General features: G+C 45.1%; 1 protein-coding gene across 1 annotated transcript in view; it reads right to left on the reverse strand.

Annotated features, from left to right (window-relative positions):
• Window positions 1-14,674: 14,674 nt before the first annotated feature.
• The window catches only part of TRAPPC9 (trafficking protein particle complex subunit 9), a 276,428-nt gene continuing 264,210 nt past the window's right edge, over window positions 14,675-26,892 (reverse strand). The window contains exons 22-23 of the mRNA XM_082236028.1: window positions 19,892-20,115; window positions 14,675-16,735 (exon numbers count right to left, since the gene is read on the reverse strand). Coding sequence (XP_082092154.1) covers window positions 16,556-16,735; window positions 19,892-20,115 — 404 coding nt within the window. The 3' untranslated portion in view covers window positions 14,675-16,555. The remainder of the gene's footprint in view (window positions 16,736-19,891; window positions 20,116-26,892) is intronic.

Genomic DNA, 26,892 nt, shown 5'->3' on the forward strand with positions numbered 1-26,892 from the left:
TGGTGGTCAACAAAAGAGGTTTAAAGACTCTCTCAAGGCAAATCTTAGAAAATGTAGTATAAACACCGACAACTGGGAAACACTGGCCTGCAAGCGCTCCAATTGGAGAACAGCCTTTACCAAAGGTGTCATGGGCTTTGAAGATGCTTGAACTCAGGACGAAAGGGAGAAGAAGAGGAGGAGGAGGAGGAGGAGGAGGAGGAGGAGGAGGAGGAGGAGGAGTTTGGATTTGATATCCCTCTTTATCACTACCCGAAGGAGTCTCAAAGTGGCTAACAATATCCTTTCCCTTCCTCCCCCACAACAAACACTCTGTGAGGTGAGTGGGGCTGAGAGACTTCAAAGAAGTGTGACTAGCCCAAGGTCACCCAGCAGCTGCATGTGGAGGAGCAGGGAATCAAACCTGGTTCACCAGATTACGAGTCCACTGCTCTTAACCACTACACCACACTGGCTCTCAAGAGAAACATGTTAAGAGGAAGGCATGTTTGTCAAATCTTCACTGTGATCAACGTCCGCCTGGAAAGACCGTGTTCATGGAAGACAATCTTACTCGGCTACGAGTGATCGCCAAAGAAGAAAAGAAGGATGTTCAGAAGCATTAGTGCCTCCAACTATGAAGACAGAGCGTAGCCATCATGGCTGGTAGCCATCAAGCAACCCTTTACCCATCCATTTATCTAATCCTCTTTTAAAGTCAACTAGGCTGGTGGCTATCACTGCCTCCTGTGGAACTCTGTGTGAGGCCTTCCCTCACCTTCATAAACTTCCTCTTCAGCTCAGGGACCCTCTTTTCATGTACAAAAGGAGCATGTGGATGTCAGGAGTTCAGCCTACACCTGAGTAGGACCCTGGCAGAGATACATGCCCAACTGGCATGTTCTCTCCCTCCTGGTTGATCGTTCAGGAGCTTCAAAAGCTTTCTTCAGCCCGAACATCACAGCGACCGATGCCAACAGACATCGGCACACTTAGGGATCTGCAGAGTTTGCGTAACAGACCTCAGCAACTCAGCTTTTTGGCTAATCTACTTTATTTACATATAAACACACAGGGAGCACTGCAACATGGCTCCCTCTCTCTCTAGCATCAGACAGCAAAGAGAAAAAGAACAAAGGACAATAGTCCCACTTCACAGAACACAGTAACACCAACATCCTGCCTCCATCGCTTCCCACTCTGTGGAGTCAAAACATACCATGTCGAGTGAAAGACAACAATCCTATGACTGCAATCACGGAGCAGGAATTCTAACAGTGGACAGAGTGGTCCCTCCACTGAAAAGCACAGGGAGCCCGATGAGCTCCTTTTGATTGGCTGGCACAATCCAGTGTGTATACGCAGGCAAAACCAGATGAGACAGGCATGGCGATAGGTGAAGACAAGCACTCTTGCAAGATTGCCATATAGCAAGGCTTGCACCTCGAGGAAAAGACACTTCTCTCAGAGGTGGTTGCTGTAAGCTGTGGACCACAGCAGTGCCAGGAGATGATCCACGTGGCCCTGGCAGTTGGGGCTCTTGTCTCAGCCCAAGCAACCTCACTTGCCTGTTATTAAGGAGCAGCTGTATGCTACTTAGATTTCCCAGGAGAAAAGAAGGTGTTCTTTCTCTATAACCTCCCCACCCACCCACACACACACAAACACACATTCTGGGGTGTTTTTCATTTTGTTTTGCTCATTCCCCAAAGCCAGGTATTTCTTTTAAAGCAACAATGCAAGAAAATCAAAACTATTCCCCCCCCCTTTTTCAATAATTCAAGGGCTCTCACAACCACCACCAAAACAGAAGTATTTATCACATCACATACAAAGCCTCCAGGCTCCAAGGCTGGAGAGGCCCATTAGATGCCGTGCATCTGCCAGTCTGACACCATCCCATTCAGATCTAGTTGCACTTGTATTTTTTTAACACTTGAATAAAACATTTCCAATTTGTAATGCTGAATTCAAAACAGCAAGCCTGAACCATATTCAGAGTAAAGCTGTCTAGAATGCTAATGTTACATTTTTATTTTTATTTTTTAAAAGGGAGGGATTTCCCCCTCAGCCAACACCAGCCAAGGCAGCTGACTGCTGTGCATTCAGTTCCTTCCACCAACACTCCTGGCATCAACCATGATCCAAAAGTTTGCAATCACCCTGATGGACTCTAGATTCGCATCACTCATCCAGCAGACATTTCAACTAACCCTAAAAATTGCACAGAGAGTTATCAGGCTGGAGAGCTTTGCAGGGACTGCACCACACCAGACCATAAGATAAATAAGGCATGCTTGAATGCTCTATCATCGGAGGGGGGAAACTAGTGACGGTGCCAAAACCAGCGTTTCTTGGCTTGGTAGAAATGAATCTGGGTAGTGCTTGCCTCAAATACAAGGCTAGCACTACAGGACTGGAAGTTATTATCGGGCTTGGATTTTAATCAGGCATGGCAGTCTGATCAGGCCTGGAACTTGCTCTCACAGAAGGCAGGGGTGGCAAACAACCTTTAAAAGAGGATTAGACAAATTGAGGGAGGAAAGGGCAACTGATGGCTACTAACCAGGAGAACTATGTTCTACCTCCACAGTTGGAGGAAGCAATGCATCCAAATACCAGTTTTTGGAAACTGTAGGAGGGGAGAGTGTACTCCAATCCTTTTTTTTTTAGGTTTCCCGCAGGCATCTGCTTGGCTACGGTAAGAACAGGAAGCTGGACTAGGTCGACCATTGGCCGGATCCAGTAGACTCTTGTTATGTTTTTATTGTCCAGCAGATTTTCGTCAGACCTGGAAGTTATTCTCCAGCTCAGATTTTGATTCAAGCAGAGAAGGTCCCTCCCCACTGCTCAGCCTCCCACTCTTACATGCAAATGCCCTCCCAGTCTTTGAGCAGCAAGAGACTCCTGGGGTTCTCAGGTGGCTTCCCAAGGCTTGTTGTTGTTGTTTAGTCATGTCCGACTCTTCGTGACCCCATGGACCAGAGCTCGCCTGGGGACCTTGTAGCCAGGGCTGCTGCAACAAACAGCTGTGCAAGCCTTTGGTAGGCAGAGACGTGAAAGGGCATCAGAGGAGGGAAGGAAGGAAGGAAAGAGGGAGAGAGGCCAGTGTTGGCTGTGGTACCCCTGACCATCATTCAAGGCAACCCAGGGTGTCATGGCACGCTAGTTAAAAACCACTGGCCTAGACAAAGGGAGTGTTTCGGCAAGTTTACATTTCACCCTACCGATCCCAGGAATTGGAAGGGACTCAGATCATTAATAATAATAATAATAATAATAATAATAATAATAATAATAATATATTTATACCCTGCCCATCTGGCTGGGTTTCCCCAGCCACTCTGGGCACCTTCCAACCAAATATTTAAAACAATACAGCATCAGACATTAAAAACTTCCCTAAACAGGGAAAACTTGTCTTTTAGAAGTAAAATAGTTGTTTATTGCCTTGACATCTGCTGGGAGGGCATTCCACAGGGCACTACCGAGGGCGCCACTACCGAGAAGGTCCTCTGCCTGGTTCCCTGTAACCTCACTTCTCGCAGCGAGGGAACCACCAGAAGGCCCTTGGCGCTGGATCTCAGTGTCTGTGCTGGACGATGGGGGTGGAGATGCTCCTTCAGTTATATAGGACTGAGGCTGTTTACATCATCCAGACCGACTCCCGCCCCCAAACCTGCAACAGTACTTTTCATCCCAGTGGATCTATGGATGTGTTGTACACATCTGTCTGATTCCTCCAGCAGCACTGACAGCTTATGGGATACTTCTAGCTGCTGCAAGGCGACTGGCTAACTTTGCACAGCCAAAGCTCTGGCTGCCCCCTCAAACAATCCCTGCGAAGATGGAGAGAGCGAGAGGCCGCTGAGCATCCCGGTTCCAGGAGGAATAAGGGACACTTCACAAAGAGCGGGTGACTTTTCTTGTAAGGACATAATGATTTATGGCAGACTTGAGAGCTCCAGGTAACAAGCAATTGAGTAATCTTATTAAAAAGAAACTTAAGGACATGACTGCTGTCTTTGTTGTCCGGGCCGAAAAGCCGCTCAAATTGCTGAGTCACTTCTGAACTCCAGGCGTTACTTTCCTGCTTCGCTTTGTCCAGAAATGTGGCCTAACATGTGAGTGCCTCAACGCAGGCGTGGAGCTCCTGGTCGCCTTACAATTTTGCAGCAAGTACTGGTGTCTCTCCCCTTCATGGATCACTGCCTTGTCGTGGCGAAGGGGCTTGAATAACTCAGAGAAGCTATGAGCTATGCCATGCAAGGCCACCCAAGATGGACAGGTCATAGTGGAGAGTTTTGACCAAACGTGATCCACCTGGAGCAGGAACCGGCAAGCCACTGCAGTATCCCTGCCAAGAAAACTCCATGGACAAAGACAACAGGCATATAAAAGTTATGACGCTGGAAGATGAACCCCTCAGGTCGGAAGGCATCCAACATGCTACTGAGGAAGAGCAGAGGACAAGTACAAGTAGATTCAGAGCTGATGAAGCAGCTGGGCCAAAGCCGAAAGGACGCTCAGTTGCGAATATGCCTGGAAGTGAAAGGAAAGTCCAATGCTGTAAAGAAAAATATTGCATAGGAACCTGGAATGTAAGAAGATCAAACATATCCATTCTGAAGGAAATCAGCCCTGAGTGCTCACTGGAAGGACAGATTCTGAAGCTGAGGCTCCAATACTTTGGCCACCTCATGAGAAGAGAAGACTCCCTGGAAAAGACCCTGATGTTGGGAAAGATTGAGGGCACAAGGAGAAGGGGACGACAGAGGACGAGATGGTTGGACAGTGTTCTCAAAGCTACCAGCATGAGTTTGACCAAACTGTGCAAGGCAGTGGAAGAAAGGATTGCCTGGCATGCTCTGGTGCAGGGGGTCATGAAGAGTCAGACACAACTAAACGACTAAACAACAACAACAACTGGTGTCTCTACCAAACTCAAAGGGATTGATTTAAACCTCTTCCTTTTCCCTACTGCTCCTGCCCCATGCTCAAGCCCTCTAAGAAGGGGTCTGCTGCACTGGGACCATTTGAAGTCCTACCCCTTTTTCCTACTGATTGGCTGCTTGATGGAGGATCTAGTGGGCCAGCTAACATTAGGCAGTGGGTCAGAAGAATCCCAGGAGGCAAAGCTTGTGTACTTCCAAACAAGAGATTGGATGAGGAGACTTGACTCATGGAATTGTAGAGTTGGAAGGGATCTTGAGGGTCATCTAGCTCAACCCCTGCAATGCAGGGACTTAGAGACGATGCATATTGCCTGTAGAACATACAAAGTGCAGCTGAGATGCACACATTTGCTTAGGCCTGTTGGGGAGTTTGCATGACTGGGAAATGTGCACCTGCATTATGTGCCTGGATTATGTGCACATTCTCCATGAGGCCTGGTGAATGTGCACAATGTCTGGTTGTTGTGCACATTAAGCGCTCAACTTACATTCTACACACACTCCTTTGTTGATAACTACAGCCCTAACAACCCTGTTCCTATAGGGATGTTTGGTGGCAATTCAAGAAGACGCCTTCTCGGTTGTCAATTTTCCGACAATTTCAGAAGATACAGCCATGATTAATAAGTTCCTTTTTGAAGAATCTTTCTGCAAAATGATACTATCTGTTTCCCCCTCCCCCCATCTCCCCCAGGATATATTGTGTACTTAAAAGAAACCAATAGTGGCAATAATACGGATGATAGACCTATTACACAATTGGAAGAGTATGGTTTTTATCACTGATGTCCAGGGGTGAATTGCATTAGCGTTAATGAAATCTTATAAGGCTTCTGGAAGTGTGATAACTTTTAAAATGCTGCTATTAGTAGCTCTGTCAATTCTCTTTTGCTCATCGTTCAATTCACAATTTAGGAATAATGAAAGTTGGAGGTGGCTGCTGCTACCAGTCAGGCAAACCACAGAGCTCCTCCATTGTCAGCAGTGAGAGGAATCCTTAGAAAACACTGCCGTTCCGCGCAGGAGCTGTTCAATTATTGTTGGCTGTGTGCTATTTCTCCTCCGAGATGTGTTTACAAACCTAACCAATTATATCATCGAGGGCCTTTCCAGTGATGTGATTATATCAACCTGCAAAGACACAAGTCAGAGGCGATTCAAAAAGGAAAACAATAGAGTTTAAAGGCTATGCTGGCCGCTAGGTAAAGATGTTCTGGGTTCTGGTGCAACTGAACAACAGAAGATGGTTAAACCTCAGGGTTTATTGAGCTCAGAGAAAGAAGGGTGGTACATTTAACTCTGTCCCCAAAACAGTGGAAATGGGTAGATTTGGTTCTACAAGGGGCAAAAAATCAGTCACATACTGCACTGGTGGCTCTGTGGTCTAAGCCACTGAGCCTCTTGGGCTTGCCTATCAGAAGGTCGGCAGTTCAAATCTCTGTGATGGAGTGAGCACCCATTTCTCTGTCCCAGCTCCTGCCAACCTAACAGTTCGAAAGCATGCCAGTGCAAGTAGATAAAGAGGTACTGCAGGGGCAGGAAGGTAAATGGCATTTCCATGCGCTCTGGTTTCTGTCATGGTGTTCCATTGCACCAGAAGCTGTTTAGTCATGCTGGCCAGATGACCTGGAAAGCTGTCTGTGGACAAACACCAGCTCCCTCAGCCTGAATGCGAGATGAGCGCCGCAACCCCATAGTCGCCTTTGACTGGACTTAACCGTCCAGAGGTTCTTTAACTTTTTACCTTTTATTTCTCTCTCTTGTTCACCTATGTCCATTTCAGGTGATTAGAAGCTTTGCTGACATCTGATTGAATCTGCTATCACAAATTTTTTTTTGTTAAAATGGATCATTCAGCACTGGAAAAAAGAATAGACAAATGTCAGCTTTTCTACAAAGAAAGCTCATAGAGGAGGAAACGCAGGGAGCTGTCTTATACCAGTTCACCCCGTGGTCCTTCTGGCTCAATACTGCTTTGACTGGCAGTGGCTGTCCAGGGTTTCAGGCAAGGCTCTTTCTCACCCTTATTCAGAGATGCCAGGGATCCTTTCCTGTGCAAATCACACGCTCTTCCTTTCTCTCTCTTACCAATTTTATCCATTCCCTGTTTCCTTCCCTCCTTTTTCTTTCCACCCAACCTCATGCCACAGCTTCTAGTTCCTTAATACAAGGGCAGATGTGGATTAGGCCGAGTGGCCGGTGGGTTCAAGCAGCTCAGTTGTTGAAAGTGCTGCAAAACCTGCCAAAACTTTGCAGATTTTAAGATAATAAGATGAACAGCTTTTAATTTTCAGTTGTTTTATTTGTTGTGTTTGTTTTCGTAACAGTTTCTACTTCGTAGGGGGGGGATTCACAAGGAGTTGTGTAACATTCGTATAATTAATCATCCTGGGAACATATAATGCAATAGAGAGTACATTACACACTAATCAACCCTTTGGTTATCACCAGCAGCATAAATCACAGGCGTCTCTGGTTAAGAGTGTTCCAGACAGGGCTCAATGTGGTTCTCCGCTCCCCTTCCCCTGAGATAGGGCAGGAACAGGCTCCAGGGTCACCCATCCAGGGTCATGGTTCAGTGAGGATTTGAACCCTTATCTCCCAGGTCCTAGTCCGATACTCTAATCACTAAACCACATTGGCTCCTTCTTTCTGGGTTTTTCTATGTGTAAGCCTTTTGAGACCCCATTGTTGAAGATGTTGTGAAAAGCTAGTAATGAATAAGTAAAGCATGCTGTTATATGGCCTGTAAAAAGGTAAAGGGACTCCTGACCATTAGGTCCAGTCATGGACGACTCTGGGGTTGCGGCGCTCATCTCGCTTTATTGGCTGAGGGAGCTGGTGTTTGTCCGCAGACAGCTTCCGGGTCATGTGGCCAGCATGACTAAGCCGCTTCTGGCGAACCAGAGCAGTGCACGGAAATGCCATTTACCTTCCCGCCGGAGTGGTACCTATTTATCTCCTTGCACTCTGACGTGCTTTCAAACTGCTAGGTTGGCAGGAGCAGGGACTGAGCAACGGGAGCTCACCCCGTTGCAGGGATTCGAACTGCCAACCTTCTCATTGGCAAGTCCTAGGCTCTGTGGTTGAACCCACAGCGCCACCCATGTCCCTAATTAAAACATTTCCCCCCCTTCAACTCTGATAACAAGCAGTCCCTGGCCACTGGCCGTAATGGGCACCGCAGTTCAGAAATCTGGACTGGGCTTTGCTCCCAAGCCTCTAGATTAGCTTGCCCTGTGTGTTAAGACAGTCTCTGAAAGCCCTCATACATATTCCTCTGCCCTCTGCAGTGGAGTAGATCTAAGAGAAGGTCTTGGTGGTGGGACCCCATTTGCAGAATGACTTCCCTCAGGGAAGTTCACTGAGCACCTAATTTTTATTTTTGGCCCCAGGCAAAACCTTTGCGAAAATTATTGCTGTTCTTCTTCTTCTGATTTGAGTGTTTATTTTTTACCAATTGCATGCTGTCTTATTCCTAGGTAAGGTTTTGCCCCTCCCACAGGGAAAAACCTTTTTTTTGAAGAGCAGGACATACGTTTTATAAAAAAAAGAAAAGACTTATCTGGATTCTGTGAACCTCACCACAGAAACCTCCCCTCTGTCGTCATCAATGAAGTCTGCGGCGTAATCACTAAGCAGTTGCAGAAAAACGCCGTCAAGAGAGCAAATTTCATTTATTAAAAGTATAGCAATTCTTTTCCGTGTGTGTGCGTGCGCGTTTGTTTTTTTAAAACAAACACCTTCCTGGGTAAAATTGCTCCCCTACCACATCGTGCCTTCCCAAATGAAAGCTTTTCATATTCAATATAAGGAACAATCCATCATTGCATTGTGCTTCCTTGTAGCCTTCTCGGTGTTTATTCCGCAGAGGGAGGGAAAGAGAAGAGGCTTGAATATGTATGAAGAATTTCATAATGTTGAAGTACAGCACAGCCACAGACTGCTCAGAGCTCTGTTCATAAACACAAGGAACGCTGCCTTGGACCAATTCAGTCCTCCCTTCTTGACTAACTCTTGTAAATTGCTCCTGGTACAAACTGATCACACATCCTCGTCTGGTTGCTTTTTATAGTTTCGCAATTCGGGGAAGGAGAAAGAGGAAATGGTCCCTTGGGAACCAGCGGCCACTGTATGTCATATATGATGCGTTTATGTACAGTTTGCCTGTCATGCAGGTGGATTTGTATTGCTAAGACTTCAGACTGTCGAGAGAAATTAGTCCTGTTTGGAAGAGGACCATTGGGTGGCATAGATTTTTAATCTGATGTTGCAGTAGTAGCAGCTTTGGGCTGGCTGCCTTTCCTCTCCTGCCAAGATAATCTCCACCTCACCCTCCAGAAAGTGGTTTCTTAAGCAGAGAGATGTTTAAAAGGGTAGAACGTATTCCGGCTATGGACTTGTGGTATAATAATATACTGCTATTACACTTTACAAAGCTTTTTTTTAAAAAATCATTGTGTTTCTCAAAGGAGGTGGGGAAGAATTCATTTCTAAGCAGGAGTCGTCAGGCCTCACGCCTGCATGGGAAATCAACTCCCACCATTATTAGTAGGTTTTTAGCCTTTCCTCCCCTCTCCACTCCCAATGTTTTGCAAAGGAACCGGAGGTTATTTATTTATTTAAACTGAGGAATTATTATTCACTCAGCCTGCTTTTCTTATACCATCAAGGCAGCCTTCAGTGCGCCCCCTCTCTTTGTGCTGAAGTGAATTGATTAACCTCAGCTATTAGCCTACTTTTTTATTCCATTGTTAGTAATTTACAATATACTGATCACAGTTTCTGACGCTCCTTCTCTCAGATGCTGAAGTGCTAAAGCCAGTCCAGAGGGCTAGTATCCCTGCAAATTTCATCCACTCCTGTTCAAAGGGAAAAGAACATTTTCCAAATTCCCCCTAATTTTTGGGTAGGATTGAGCTTCATCTTTCATGAAGAGGCTTACAGGGTGGTTTACAATCCCCAAACACAAAAATGCATACCGTAGTAACAAACAAAAACAATAACCCCTACACATACACACACACACACACACACAGAGAGAGAGAGAGAGAGAGAGAGAGAGAGAGAGAGAGAGTTTAAAACGGCATAGATTGTTTAATTGGGCAAAGGCTTGGGAAAAGAAGAATGTTTTTGCCCGGCACCTAAAGATATGTAATGAAGGCACCAGGCAAGTCTCCCTGGGGAGAGCATTCCACAAATGGGAAGCCACGACAGAAAAGGCCCGTTCTCATGTTCCTGCCTTCCAGACATCTCATGGAGGAGGCACATGAAGGGCTACAGGTGATTAATGCAGGGTCTGGGATGGGGAGCACCGGATTGGCTCCACTGGTGCACCCACAAAGTGGGTGCAGGGTGACAAACACATACGAAAAATCCCTCCCCAGCATGGAAGCAGTTCCGATACTCCAAGGGGAGCACGTGAAGAGTCAGGGGCAGAGGGGCCTGCAGTCCCTGCAGAAGCTTCCTACTGAATACCACAACAAACAAGGACGCTGTGCTTGGTTGGAATCCCTCTGCTCAAAGATTTCTGCAAAGTGATGCTGAGCTTTCAAATTAAGGGCAGTTAATGAAAATGGATCAGCACTAGCTGTTATGTGAGCCTTACTGCACACATTCAATAGGTTCATTAGGATGATGTTTTGTTGTCTCTGGCTGAGATCTGTGTTCCATCTTGCTATTGGACTCTCTGGTCAGGTATTTTGTGGGTCGACCATAGCATTTGGAATTAGTAATGGTGGTAATGCATCTCCAGACTCTGTTTGCAAGTGTGTTGCTGCACCCACACTTGACAACACACACCCCTGTCAAAAGAAATTTGTATTTTGCAAGAGGAATAAAAATGCATTTTCCTCCCCTTAGCAGAGATGCCCTGCAGAATCCCTGAGTTGCATCAAGCTAGAGAGAAAACTGTGCTGCAGAAGCAGATAGTGCTGCAAAATTTCCAATCTCAAGAGTATTGGATGGTGAGCGTTTGGACATCTTCCAAAAGCAGAGCTGGTGCACTGTCAGTCTCAATTAAAGATGCCTTTCCATAAGGAATATGCTTCTACTTTCATAGAATAATATAATAGAATCATAGAATTGTAGAGTTGGAAAGGACCCTGAGGGTCATCTAGTCCAAACCCCTACAATGCAGGAATCTCAAGCATCCATGTAATGGGTTTAGGGGTTGCTAGTGAGTAAGTTGCCGCCACTCCTGGCGAGGTTACCTAGTTAACCCTTTCTGACTGAACAGCCTCTAGCATCGTGACTGTCTCAGTCGCTGGCAGAATCTGTCAGTGGGCGTTTCTTGAACTTCTTCCAGCACAAAAATTCCTTGACGCCTAGTCTCCGCCTAGTCTCCGCCTAGTCTCCCTGCGCGGAAGCCTTCTGCGCAGGGAGGGTGTGGGCAGCGGAGGACCCGTACTCTCTCCGCTGGTCTCCAGCGAGGAGTCTTGGAGCCTCCTCTCCGATTCCCCCATCTGCCCCCCTTCTCCACTGGTGTTACGCTGAATTCCTTCCCCAGCAAATGGGCTGCCCCTCTCCTTACTGGGACCCTCTCCGGCATTCCTCTGGAGCCTTCCCTCCGCCTCTAGCTCCGATGGCAGTTCCCTGACAATCCATTAAGTAATTCATCAACTACTCGTCTCCCACAGATTTGGCAGAAGACGTCTTGCCAAAAGGTTGTCCAGCCCAGCACTCCAGCAGCCATTATGATACCTCTGAAAGCTCACAATCAAGGTAGGAAGGTGGCTTAGCTTTTTCCTCTTCTTTGTCACCAACATCAGAGGTATTATTGGCATCCGTCTGCCTCAAGAGACAATGGGGGCCTCCCTGGGGCACAATCCTAGACAGTGTGCATGGAAGTTCTAGGTTGCACAGATGAAGAAGAAGAGTTTGGATTTGATATCCCGCTTTATCCCTACTCGAAGGAGTCTCAAAGCGGCTAACATTCTCCTCTCCCTTCCTCCCCCACAACAAGCACTCTGTGAGGTGAGTGGGGCTGAGAGACTTCAGAGAAGTGTGACTAGCCCAAGGTCACCCAGCAGCTGCATGTGGAGGAGCAGAGACACGAACCCTGTTCACCAGATTACAAGTCTACCACTCTTAACCACTACACCACACTGGTTATAACAAGACCCTCCTCTCAGCATCGCTGATGTGGTCCAAAGGAAAGCAGAGCAATAAGTTTGGCATCAGCTTGGCTGCAGGAGTTGCCGGAAGCAGGCGTGCAAGGCCCAACCCAACCATCTTAGGGCCTCTGTTCCAGATTTACGTAGGGTTGACTCCTTAGCCGCCTCTTCTCCTGAAGATATCCCGAAGGGAAGAGGAGGGTTAGGATCCGTTTTCCTTCTTGAGATGGGCTCCCTTCCCAGGTCAACAAGAACCATCTTTCCCCTTACTCCCTCTACAGCATGAGCACAAACTGCCTTCTTGACCATTAGACCCACTATTGGTCTCAATCCGCCAGAGCCTGTCTTTGCATGCAGGTGAATACTGCCTCTAGATATGAAGGCTATGTTTAACTGCTGAGGGACCTACTCTAGGGGATGGGAGTCTGGCCTGTAGCCTGCATGTGGCCATGTAGACATCTATAACTGACCCATGGGAACCTTCCAAGGCCACATACCTTCATATCCTTCCTGGCTAGAATGTGTTCTTCAACTTACATTCTTTGCTCTGCTTACTTTTGCTTCTGGCCCACCCCACCCCTGGCTTTTGAATCCCACACCCCACCAGAGATTAGCTAGATGAAAATGTGATGTCTAGGATGCAAAAGGTTTCATTAACCCTAATCTACTCTGTAAGATTTTTCTTCCACTTTCTTAAATGCATCAAATGTAGCGTTTTTCACTGTATCTTGTGTTGGGAAATGCTATCAGTCATGAAACCTCATATTGTCACACATAATTAAAAGCTCCTGTGAGACTGAAGCATCCACCTGCTGGAGGTGGTGTCAGAGACCTGCTGTGTGCCGGAATGAATCACTGCTCTGGCCCTGCTACCTTCCACTCAGTCTTCATTAAGGGCAGTTTTCCCCGCTGTCTTACTGCATTAGGTGTGATCGGATAAGTCAATTATTTCCAACACAATTACCCGCTTCGAGGAGGCTGGCCGCCACATCTCTGAACGAATCACTGTTCAGGGCTTCTCTCTGCCGCGTTGCTTTTTGCTGGGAGCAGAGACTGGCTTGAATTGGGTGTGGCTGGGTCACAGCCAACTCAGGCTTGGGGGAGATAAAATAGCTCTGGGTTGCGAGTATATGTTCAATCCCCAGCAACTACTCTGGTCAAAACCACCAGGCAGCAGGTAATGGAAAAGGCCTCTGCGTGAAACTCCTGGGAGCTACCAATCAGACGAAACAACACTGGGCCAGACAGACAAGTTTAAGATAGCTTCCTATGTTCCTCAGTCCCTGAAGATGACAAACACCCATCTAAGGGCATAAAGTCATTCTCAGCATCTAAAAAGTGGCTTCTGAGGCCAACGAAGACATTACAAAATAAAGAATTTTTTTTAAAAGGTGCTATGTACGCTCTAAACTCCAGTTAAATATTTAAACGAGGCCAAAACATTGCCAGATATGTCCCCAGCTGCCCTGCATGTGACGCGGCTAATCAAATTTCCCAGATTTGGCCACTAACATCTGTTTGTTTTGTGATCTGCATCTGATACTCTCACAAATGGCTGCGCTTCTTGCTGCCTTCAAAGCAGGAGGGTGATGTCAATTTTTCAATCAGCAGAGGCTAGTTAAAAAGCAATAATGATGATGGCTGACACATTTCCATTAATGTACAAGATGTACACAGAGATAGATCACAGGGCTGCAGCTGCCAGAATAGTACAATGTGGCCCAAGGGGCCTGCAGCGAGAGGAACTGGAAAACAATGCTCTTTATCGCGTTTTCAGGCTGCTTCGTAGTCTCAGGGGAACCAGGGCACCTTTAAAATGGACCCAACAACATACAAACCATAAATAAGAGCAGCTATTAAAACACTATATAAGGAGATGGAACATGTTTGTTAGCGAAGGACCATGCCTGACTGAAGACCAGCTTCCATACTACTTTCCCATTAGATGCCATCTTGATGGCCAGAATACCACCCTGGTTCCTCTGACTCTTTTGTGCTGCTCTCATTCATCTTCATAGGGCTTCCCCAGGAAACCCTGAGACCATGGATCAGATCTGTCTCTCTTCCATTCTGCTGCCCTTAACAACCACCAGTGGATATTCATTCATCTGACCTCATGGTAAGGTCTCCAACCCAGAACAAGGGTCCTGCACAAATTTGCACTCATGCCTTCCGAAGTTTCACGCTCACACCTTTCGCATTGCTCCTGCATTGCCGAGGTCTTTATTATTTCATCCCATATACCTGCTCTCTCAAACTTAAGCTTAGCCAAATCTGTTTGCAGCCATGTTTGCTTGCATTCTTACCACATATCCCAGGGCTTCTCTCCTCCTCCTTTGTTTTTAGACTATAAGCTCCTTAAAGCAGGAATTTTTTCCTATAAAGACATGGTGGTTGTTGTCGCTTTTTTAAAAAAAACACCTATTGGTCCATATGCATCTATTGTTTTCTTTATCATTTAACAAGCTCAATTTCGCTAGATAAAATAGAGTGAAAATGAATTCCAGACCGAGGGGTAATTTGATACTGTTCTGTTAAGGCACAAGGTGATAACAGCAGCCGAGGTGTCACATAATTACAAGCAGTAAAACCACAGTGGAAAATCATACACGGTGGAGGGAGGCAGATGGACAAATATTTATTTGGCAAGTTCAACGTAACATACGATTTGAGTTTCACCAGCATATATCAGCATGTACACACAACGGACCAAATTCTACTCCCAGTTTGTAACAGTTTTAAAACCAAAGAGTGGTTTAACTCATCTAACTGGGGTTTACAGTTGATTTACAGGTGAAAGTTGTCCCATTACAGATTTGGAGGGGGGAAATCTGCCTACGTTTCCAGAAAAGGAGAAAGACCTGGAAAACAGTCTGCATTTAAACTCTATTGCAAGTGCAATTGTGGAATCTAATATGTTAATGGCTCAGAGATTAAGCACAGCTGGGGTTACACCAGCTTCCTTCAGAATACAGATCTGTGAAATAACGCAATAGGAAATGTACTTCTGGCCAGAAACTTAACAATCTTCAGCGTTGCAAAGTTACCCTTTCTCACTCGGGAGCATGCAAGCAGGCAAACAGAGAGAGTGCCAAAGCAGATAATCCATTAAAGTTAACAAGGGGGAGGTTAGATCCTACATTTCTGTAATGGAACAGACTTCAAAAGTCACCTTGCACAGAGTGGCATCTATTAGGAAGCAGATGTTGCCAGAGAGCAGCAGCGGAATGGACTGCAATCTGGAGAGAATGCATACACCTGCAGTCCACATGCTGTTTCCCAGGTATTATGGAAGAGTTCAGAAACGGAAGAGCAAAGATGATACAGAAATATTAGGCCATTTGTAAATGTTATTGGGCGCAATCAGGATAAGTGATCAGGATAAGTAGACGAGAGAGCACAATATTTTCTGCCCATCCAAGGCAAGGAGTAGGAGAAAGCCTGCCATTACACATCTGGCAACACGATGAAGAAAGCACAAAGTCACTTCTCTGGCTATTGGGTTAATGCTTCCTAGAAGGATAGACAGCCATCCTGAAATGAAGGTCAGTGCAGGGATTTTCAGCAGGCGATGTCTCTAGTTTCCCACTAATCAGGCAACTTCTAAACAAAAGTGCACAGTCCTAATTTCTTGCCCCAGGAGTCCAGAGCACTGTGAGTTGATGCCAGATCAAAAGCTACATCGCATGAAAATGCGCACTTAGGGAACAAGGTGGTGTGAGGAGAAAGAGACACTTCATGCAAATACCTGTGTCACTTGCTTAGAAGCAATTCCTCTACCAAAAAAAGAGATATGCTTGCAATGCTGCCATTTAACATATGTGATTAACACCATTTTGAATTAATTCAGATCCCAATGTGCATATGATGAAGCCAACAGGAATTTACTTTCTGCTTCCTAATAACGAGCACACTCTGTGGTTGAAATATGAAGCACTTTTTTATGAAGTTGGTGTGGGTTTTATATTGCAAATGTGATCCTGCTGATTAGACCCAAGTTTGCAGCTCAAAGGAGTTTGCATTACAAGCCTGCATTTCCGGTATATTTGAAAGTTTCTATAATATTGCTGAAAATTCAAGGAAGCGGCTTTAGGAATTCTGCCCATATTGCAAGAATGTATTGGATGCCCCCTATCTAGACAAGCATTAATATACTAGCCGTTACTCCATTTTAAGTCTGCATCTTAAAAACTGATTGCTAAAGCCCAGTGCTGCACTTCAGCAACAATGTAAGATCTTTGGGGGAAAGAGAAAGGAATGTTATTCTATAAGAACCATACGCAAATAAGGAAAAATTGTGTTCCCTAGTATACTCATTCACTTCTTCTCAAATCAACAAAACGAGCTTCCAGTAACTACCAGCTAATTGTGGGAAGTATTTGAATGCATTTCACAGGGAGGGAGAGAAATGAAAACATCAGACTGGAAAGCAACAAACTAAGGTCATGTGGAGGCAACGCCCAGCCTTCCTGAGCATGGCGACTAATGCTGTTTTATACGGTACATTTACATCTTAGTTTGGATCACGGGCTGCGCAGCACGGATGTGAACGCTGGGCAGGCAAAACCACGAGAGGGGAAGCTCCCTGCTGGAGTTGTCTTCGTGGAACTGGATGTTCAAGTAGAAATCACCCGTGTACAGAAAGAGTAGGGCTCCAATGCACACCGAATTTTCTGTTGGCTTAACCTGCAAGAGATGGGGGGAGGGAGTTATTTTAGTAGAATATTCATTATCTGTATGCAGCAGATCAATAGTTAGAATCATAGGATTGTAGAGTTGGAAGGGACCCTCAGGGTAATCAAGTAGATCATACATGAGAGAAGTCATCCGACCTCTGCTTAAAAACCACCAGTGAAGGAGAGTCCACCACCTCAACCATTCCTCATAAGGCTTGGTTTCCAGACCCCTGATCATGTTCCTTCTAAACATTTTGGTGGGTGGGTGGGATAAAACTTTAAAAATTCAGCTGAGGATTATAGCTAAGTAGCAAAGCATTTACACACGGAAGGTTCCAGGTTCAATTCTTCCTATATCCAGGTGGAACTGGGGGAGGATTTCTGTCCGAGGCCCTGTAGTGAACATGGGTAACTGAGTGCCTGTCATTAGGAAGTGAAATGGGGTCACCTAAGGGCAGAAATTTCTACTTTCTTGATTGGGACTCCTTATGTATTAATAACATATAAAGTGGTGAATTAAATGAAACCAATCATTTTGAAAAACCCCTAAACGGCCTATGAAACTCCAGGGTTTCTAAAATGTCAAGGTGTTTTTTTTCTTTTGTGAGTTGGGGTGGGAGATGACAAAACTGGAGGTGGGGTGAGAAACAAGAGGGAACTGGATTGCTCAATCAGCTCGCATTTGGGAGGAGAAGAGGGTTGACCGGGGGTTTGTGTGTGTGAACTTTACTGCAGTTTATGGGGATGTATCCTGGAGTGAATAAAGACTCACCACAAAACTTTGTCATGGGTCCTATTTGTTCTTCCAAAATTCAGATGGATCACTGAAACCAAGCTCTGGTGTCCCTTTATTATTATAGATCCGATTGAAACTACAAGTCTGGAGAATATCAATGGTAAAAACGGGGACGCGTTGAAAGATGAGTTGCAGGTTGTTACAGACGGGATGAGAGCCGCGAAGAATTGCACTGGCTTGCTTGCTTGCTTTTAAATTGGCAAGCGTCGGGTCTGGTGTAACATATTACTTTGGGGGGGGGAATATTGGCACAAAGTGAAAGGGTTATTACTAAAGTAGCTGGATTTAGGCAGCCCAGAGAATGCCAAAGGGAACATCAATCAAGGTAAAAGTGGGGGTTTGGGGGGAGAACTGGGCTCTCTCATAGCTTTGATTCTGGAACAAAGAGCAGCAGTAGGCAGACAAGTGATTAAGCCATGAATGCCCATTTTGCCAGGGTCACCCAGCTATAGCACTTGAAGAATCCAGATAGTAGAAACCGGAGAGCTACGCATCCTCTGCCTTTGGTGGCTGTTTTAGATATAGTTTAAACAACCACCTGAGGCAAAATCAGCTTAGCTTTTGGTCTAGCAATATTCCGTAAAGAGGTTTGGTTTGGATTTCCCTGAGTGCTCTCTAAGGGCCTTTCGTTTATTACATCACACAGACCAGGTTTGCTAATGAAAGCACACTCAACAAGCAGCACCGCCAATCTCGGCTTCCTAATGAGTGCGTGCGCATGAGATACATCTTTTCAAATACAAGGTTAACTTCACTCGCAGTTCAGATTTGCATTTCTAATGTGAAAAGACCACTTAAGTGCACAGTGGAGACGTTTCACAGAGATGAAATGTGTGACTCTGCTTTCTTCACCTCCTTTCAGAGGGTTAGTTTCCAGTTTCCAGCAGTGGCTGCAATAACAATATAACAAGAGCCACTACATTCACCCAGTCAATGGGCAGGCAGCTGAAATCACCCATTAATGCAACATTCTCTCCTTCAGTTACTGCCTTGATGTCTTTCTTCATCTCTAGGGTTTGGGATGAGAGTAGCATCCATCACAATTCTGTGCATGTGTATATTCCTCTGCTCTGTCTATATTATAGAGCTCATATCCAAGGATAACCATATTTCCCTGGCTCTCACTGTTCCACTAGTCTTCTTAGAAGTTTTATGTTCTCTTTTAGCACCAAGCACTCAAATTCTTCTATTACAGGTTGGAGGCTTATGGAATTAGCATGTAAACACCAGAACACTGTGTTCCTCTCCCTTTGTGGAACAATTTTTCCTACGGCACTCTGGCCTCTTCAAACAGCTCTCGCTTGGTTTTGTAGGCTCATTGCCAAGATCTACTGTATCTCCAACTTGAAAAACATTTACTTACACCAGCAACCTTAATGGTGGAGGCACCCCAAAGGGAATGATCCCTGCTTCCTCAAGGCTTTCTTCAAGAAATCAGCTGAAAAGCTGCTCTGCAATTATGATGGTGGTGGTGGTGATGTTGCTAGCACTCCAATTCAATCACAATTCATGTCAGAGAAGAAAATCATACTTGGCAAACTTGGCTTAACTTGTACAGTTCAAACCACTCATCAAAGTTCACAAACATTTGTGATTTCCTTCCACAAGTGCTTCCCATAAGTACTTTGAGGAAGGAGGTCACCACTTGCCACTTTGCCACCTCTTTCCCATGTGTGGACCAGGAGTCAAGCACGTTCGTGTGGCGTATAACTGGATGAGACTGGATAGCTCAGTCGGTAGAGCACGAGACTCTTAATCCCAGGTTTGTGGGTTCGGGGCTCAGGTTGGTTGGAAGACTCCTGCATTGCAGGGGGTTGGACTAGATGACCCCAAGGCCCCTTCCAATTCTACGATTCTATGATTCAGCAGGGGACCATGCATAAAACAGTAAATTCTAAACTGAAAGGTAGAATGCTAAAGGATTTTCTTAAGTTTAGATTTCTAAAAGGTGGCTGATATAGGTACAGTGGTACCTTGGGTTATAGACGCTTCAGGTTACAGACTCCGCTAACCCAGAAATAGTACCTCAGGTTAAGAACTTTGCTTCAGGATGAGAACAGAAATCGCACGGCGGCAGCGGGAGGCCCCATTAGCTAAAGTGGTACCTCAGGTTAAGAACAGTTTCAGGTTAAGAACGGACCTCCAGAACAAATTAAGTTCTTAATCCGAGGTACCACTGTATCTCTTTTAGCATAAGCTCTGGGATACCCTCTAGGAAGCAGATATATCCAGCACTGAAGTCTACTTCTTGATCTGTGATGCAACAGATGAGGTATGCCAAGATACCTTTCACAGAAAACTCGTGCTTTTCAACATCTTTTCAACATTCTAATGCGGAACCAGACAACATGTGGTCATTTATGGATTTACCGTATCGATATATAAGGTGTTGGATCCAACAAAAGTGATGCCATCTTGGAGATCGTAGTTGTGGACGCCATTTTGGTAATCTTGGTAGGGGATCACCGTGAGCGAGAAGGGGCCTACGCTGCGCTTGCTCCAGTTGGTCAGCTTCACTTCCAGCTTCACCGTGTCCCCGACTGTGCAATCTGCTACAACATCGCAGTCACAGAGCTTTCCCTCCACCGACACATCTGCAAAGCAAAGACCCCAAATGACAAACTCAATAAGTTGTGCTTCAGGAACTTTGAATCCTTATCGGTCTCAGTGCACCAAAATAAACCAACTAAAATTGGAAAGTTCACACGCCGGAACCACATCTACCCAGCAATGTAGAAAACATTTTTCTATACTGTGTAAACATTGACCTTTATCATCCTTTATCACGACTTTCAACACCTTGTGATTATGTTTGGGAGAAGACGCATGATGACTAATGAGTTTTGAATTGTTGGTTCTAGAACTAACACAATGGACATTTGGGCAATGCCAAGAATAAACCACCAGGTTTTCAGGGTGACTTTTAGGAGCAGAGTATGTGCAGCCAAATTTGCAATGTAACACATATATCCATCAGTACCCACTAAGCAAAGGAAAACAGCTTTCTAAATGCTACTATACTAAGAAAAGCTTGCCTAGGTTTTTTTTTTTTCCCCCAGCACGCACTCAGTCTGTTTCCATTTTTTTACTCTGCAATATGAGTGGGAAGATGGCAGCATGCTTCTAAGGTACTGGAATATCTTTTATCGCAACCCTACTCACTAGCAGCTGTCTTCCCAAAGTCACACACATCTCTGGAAAAGAGACTGAAAGTGACGTTTCCCCCACTTTGCACATGGTTCACGTTCAGGAGAAGAGTCACATAGATATAACACAGAATCATAGAGTTGGAAGGGGCCCTGAGAAAAAAATCTAGCCCACCGCCTGCCATGCAGGTATGTGCAACTGTCTCTTACAGGGATTGAACCACCTGTGACCTTGGTGTTATCAGCACCACACCACCTGAGCTACCCAGCTAGTACCTGTTTTCAGCATCCCAAAAATAAAGTAACTTTTTAATAAATAAATAAAATAAATAAATAAATAAATAAAATAAAATATAAAAATATAAAAAACCAGCTACCATCCCATCCTAGATCTCTGTGCACTCTCTCCAAATGTCACAAAGCTACATTTCTACATACTTTTGAAATGTTTCCTCTTGTGAAATGTATCACAGTGCCAAATGAGAATTAATACGGCAGATCCTTGTGGACTTCCCATGGGCATTTGGTTATTCACTGTGGGAACAGAATGTTGGACTAGGTGGACAGCAAGGCTCTTTTATGTTCTTGCTAGTGTCAAACTGGCATTCAGAATCGACAATGTACTATGGATTTTAGAATGAATGGATTTTAGAATGTTGTGTTACTTTTATTGTTGTTAGCTGCTCTGAGCCCGGCTTTGGCTGGTGGGGAGGGCAGGATATAAATTGTTGTTGTTGTTGTTGTTGTTGTTATTGTTATTATTATTATTATTAAACCTTTATTGAAAGCTGACCAGTCAGGTGGCCCATACAACCTGTGCTCCAACAATGATGAACGAAACATAACTTTCCCCTTTCTTCTGTTGGTACCCAACATCACAACGCATGCAACAGTTCCAAGCATCCTTCCTCCATAGCCAATTAAACTATAAAGGTCACAAGACAGTAACCTCTAATCAAACCAATTTATTTCATATTCTTCACAGCCAATTAGACTGATTGATTTAGGGTGTGTATGTGCAGAGGCACTAATTATTTCCTGAACTCAGCCGCAGTACTAGCCACCTATAAAAGTGTAAAGACAGCGGTTCCTGTCAAATGATCAAAGTATGTTTGCACAGGCCTATGCGGGTAGCAGAACATCAAAAGTATTTCAAAGTTTCATTCTTCCCTTGACACAGAAAAAACCCATTGCACCACATGGACCTGTTTTCAAATTTTTCAGCAGCAAATGAAAGAGAGCTCCATGCATAGAGTCCAGTTGGTGTCGTTGCTACTTGCTAACACAGATGGCATATAAAAGCTGAAATTACTCTTGGTGTTGCTTTGGGAGTAAATCACTGTTGGCTCTAACATGCAGAAGCTCTACATCTTTGGTACAGCAGCCAAATGGCGAGTGCTATATTCATCTTGCTCGGATTCAGATATGTTTTAAAAAATGGAGTTAACCCTTTATTAGCAAAAACATGATCTTCACAAACTTGGCTGAGTGTCAAGGCTAATGAACACAGCAGCTCATCCCTGGTAGGTCTGGCATCCTGAATCAGTTGCCAAGAGACTTTCTAAGACCCTTCCCTTCCTCTCCAAGGCTTTTCCCAAGCAATTGTAGACTATGCCTGCGTGTAGCCAAGCTCTCCTCTGCCCTTTTCATGCCTCTGCTGGTTCTCGGAGACAAGTGGCGGAGGGGAGCTTGTCACAGCAGTAGGGAAAGACACCTATGACTCTTCACCAGCTTGACTCATATGTGCTTCTTGGCCTCCCTCATCCAACTCTCTTGCTTCAGCTTCAGCCTCTGATTCTGGACTTCTCTCTACCATAGACACTCCCTGTTCACTAAGCCCTGTTGCTTCTTCAGCTTCTGACACCTCCTCTTTCCAGTCTTCTCCCTCTGCCCAACTATCATTGTGCCACTACCACTCTGTGGGCTCTGAGTCTTCTTCTCTTGGTGGCAAGGGCTGAGGAAGGGGGGTGCGGTGGGGGAGAACCGCCCCGGGTGTCTTCGCTGAGCGGGTGACATTTGGCGTGCTGCCCGCCCGTGACTCCCAGGCCTACCCAGAGCCGTTGGGGGAAGGGGGCAGCTGTGCCGCTTTGCCAAGCAGCATTCCCCCCTTCCCCCTTTGTTTTGACAGTGGGGGGAGGCTTGGGAGTCATGGGCGGTGCGCTGAATGTCCACCATCGGACACTCGCTCCGTGGCTGTGGGCTGCTTGCTCTGCCCCCAGCTGCAGGGCACGCGCACTGCTCCGTGAACCCGAGCGGTTATCCTGCATCTGGGAGGGCACCCTCCATGCCCCTCAGGAGCATGCCCCCCCCTTGGGAGTGCACCAGCCCTGGCCAGCATAGGCATATGCTCCACCACTGCTTGGCGGTTTCTCAGCTGGTTCCTCCCACTATTCCTCTGCGTCCAACCAGTCCATGACCTGCACAACATATTTATTCTCTGGCCTTCAACCTGAATCCGTGGAGGAAGATTGTGTCTGCCTCCATGTTTCACACCACACACAACAATTTCTCAGATCAGGCCAACTCTACACACTGAATGACTGTAAACACTTAAATGGGCCCAAGAACTGCTAAAGGCAGAAACCGCAGTTCACAGAGGACAGGCCTATCAATGGCTCTCTGCCATGATAGCTGAATGGGACCTCCAGGTTCAGAGATGGTACGGCAACCTTTGAAAACCATGTGCTGAGGAGAGTTGTTATTTTCATGCTCTCCTGGAAGGCTTCCAGAAGCTTCTAGTTCATGGGTAGGCAAACTAAGACCTGGGGGCTGGATCCGGCCCAATCGCCTTCTAAATCCGGCCCGCGGACAGTCCAGGAATCAGCGTGTTTTTACATGAGTAGAATGTGTCCTTTTATTTAAAATGCATCTCTGGGTTATTTGTGGGACCTGCCTGGTGTTTTTACATGAGTAGAATGTGTCCTTTTATTTAAAATGCATCTCTGGGTTATTTGTGGGGCATAGGAATTTGTTCATTCCCCCCCAAAAAAATATAGTCCAGCCCCCCACAAGGTCTGAGGGACAGTGGACCAGCCCCCTGCTGGAAAAGTTTGATGACCCCTGAATTTAGTTGCATTGTTGGGAAGAGGATGTTGGGATACATAGGCCAGGGGTGGGAAAATATTTTGCAGCATGAGGTCTATGTTTCCTCATGGCCAACCTTTCTGGGACCTCATGCTAGCAGCCTGCACACACTGTACACACCTACATAATGCACGCACAAATGCAAGACTCTCTCATCCTATGTACCAATTAGGTGTTCATGATACTGCAGCTGGACAGAGGGAGAGGGTTCACTCGCATTACATTTTTACTGTAATCTTGAACATATACAGGAGTAAGCCTTTAAATCTTACTAAGAATCATGCCTACTGACAGCTATTTGCTTTCCTCTCCACTGAAATATAAAATCAAAACTGATGCTCACAGCGCATTGTAGAACCCTGCTGGTGTTAAGTGCCAACTACTAGTAATTATAGCGACAGCATTATGCTGCTATTTCTAATGCAACTTTGTTATTAAGGAAGACCCCTTGCTTAAAAATAACAGCAAAGCAACAGGTACATCTAGGTGAGATGAATCACATGTATGGGTAAAAAAAAAGCTGTGAAATGTTTAAACAAGTGTTTCACTGCCATTATCGGCTCCTGTGTAGCGAGTTGTAAGAGCACACATTAAGATCTACAATGACACCAGCTGTGCTTGCCATTTTATTAGCTGCTAACTGGCACAGGTTAGAAAAGTGACCTCAACCTGCTTCTTTCTTTCTTTCTTTCTTTCTTTCTTTCTTTCTTTCTTTCTTTCTTTCTTTCTTTCTTTCTTTCCCTTCCTTCCTTCCTTCCTTCCTTCCCTTCCTTCCTTCCTTCCTTCCTTCCTTCCTTCCTTCCTTTTTTTCTTATTTCCCTTCCTTCCTTCCTACCTACCTCTTTGCTTACAATTCACCCTGAACTTGGAACAGAACATGAGGAAAATTCTTAGGGCCGTGAGTAGAAATAAATTAGACACTGGTTGACTACGTTTATGCCCATTTCAATTTTCAAAACATCTGGGGAAAGACTTGGGATTAAGCAAAATACTGCCCCACTGCAAACTAATGCAGTGTACAAATCAAGCTGGGTTTTTTCTTTCCTGGATGTTTAGATTAGGCAAGTACCTTGTCTCTCCTTTGTGTATTCTTTATGAAGTCGGAAGCAGTTCCTGGCAGTTCTTGTTTTAGCTTGACTAGTCACATTTGATAGAAGTGCTCTGGGCTATGGGTCCCTCCCGCAAAAAAACCTTCCAAAGGCGTTTTGAACACTGCTTATGCAATATGTGCACCAGATACCCCAAAGTATGCTCTATGCGCCTTCAGCCCCCCTGCATAAATCATTTCGCTCAATTTTTCCAAACAGGCAGCCACTTTTACTTGCACACATACACAAAAACTGTTATTTCATGACAGTCAAGTCTCCTAGTTACTGAACATGCATGTGCTTTTGCTTTAAATCTGCTGTATGTGTTTCACGTCAGTTTCATCATCCTTATAGCTAGAATTTAAGCTTCGAGAGAAAGACCAGTGTGTTTGCTAGAGATAAAAAGAGAAAACATATAGACAAAACCATAACAAGAGCAGTCATATTAAGGTGGCACAGGTTTCGAGTAGAGATATTTGAATATATTAAGCTCAATCATCAAAAGTGAGCTTTGGTCTACAAAACCGACTCTTTACAATCTTGGAATGCATGATCCAAGTGTATAAATACTTATGACACACACCTCTAAAGTTCAATGCCTTCACAGTCTGAGAAAAGAGAAGATGAAGTCCGTGCATTTTATTTTTATTTTATTTTTTATTCAAAACTATAAATCAAGGCAGAAACTGGTGTGTGTTAAGTGTTGCACACAAAGCTACAATAATACTGTACTTTAGAAAAAAGACCAATACTAATTTGTAGAACAGTCCAGTGCTTTTCATAATCTTTTCAAGCAGCCTAATTTCTGGCAACCTTCCCATGCATGAAAACAAATGTTTTTACATTTAATTAGTGCCATCTTGTTTCCTTTCAAAATTGAGCAAGCCGGCAAGCCAGCCCAAATGGTGTTCCAGCAAGAGTTAAGTACCAAATATCCTGTGGTAGCTGAGTGCATTTGTATGTCTTACTGACTGTATGCAGTGCTAGATTTAGTATCGCATTTTTCTCCCATCTTTCCTCTGAGAAGCCCAAGATGGTGCATGTGATTCTTACTCTGAGAGACTGAGCATAGCCTAGCCTAACATCACCCCGAGCGCTTAATGAACGAGTGGGGATTTGAAGCTGGGATGCGGATGGCGCTGTGGGCTAAACCACAGAGCCTAGGACTTGCTGATCAGAAGGCCGGTGGTTCGAATCCCCGTGACGGGGTGAGCTCCCGTTGCTCAGTCCCTGCTCCTGCTAAAGTAGCAGTTCCAAAGCACGTCAAAGTAAACAGCATTTCTGTGCGCTGCTCTGGTTCGCCAGAAAGTGCTCTTGCAGTGTTGGAAACAAGGATCCCTACCACAAAACACTGCTCAAAAAATAGGATGCCCACCAAAGCTTCACAAGATGGTGGTGTCCTTCCACAAGAACATGAATGGCATCGTCCAATTATGACGGCTCATCCTCAGACGCCTTCCCTATAATGAATGGTGTGAAACAGGGCTATGTTCTCGCTCCAACTCTCTTTGGCATAATCCTGTTTCTCTCATATGCCTTTAGCTTGAATGAAGATGGTGTGTACTTTCGTTCAAGGAGTGAGTGGGGATTTGGCCCTAAATTTGTCAGACTATTGAAAAATATTTATGACATTACATCTGCTACAATCAGGATAAATAATGCAGATTCACACAAAAATGTCAACTTAGCCTCAGGACTAAACAGGTTTCCTTTCCCATTATCACTTTTATGATTTGCTTTAATTGTAGAACCCCTGGCAATGAGATTATGCCAAATTCTGACAGTAATGGGTGGAACTATTGTCTGGCTATAAACTGTAACAAGAATCCCACACACACCCCTCGAAAAAGGTTATAATGCGGAATGCAATTTAGTTAACTCTCCCTTAACATAAGGACATGAGTGCAGCCCTATAATTCCTTATTGACATTTAAAGTTTTTGGGTTTTTTAAAAAAATGGATTTCTACTCTAACTTCAAGGCAAAATATATTGGGCTCTCGCCATGGAGACTATGGCTCTCGCCATGAGACAGAGCGACTCCACATTGCATAT

This window comes from Podarcis vaucheri, assembly GCF_965113315.1.
Source record: "Podarcis vaucheri genome assembly, chromosome: 8".
NCBI lineage: Eukaryota > Metazoa > Chordata > Lepidosauria > Squamata > Lacertidae > Podarcis > Podarcis vaucheri.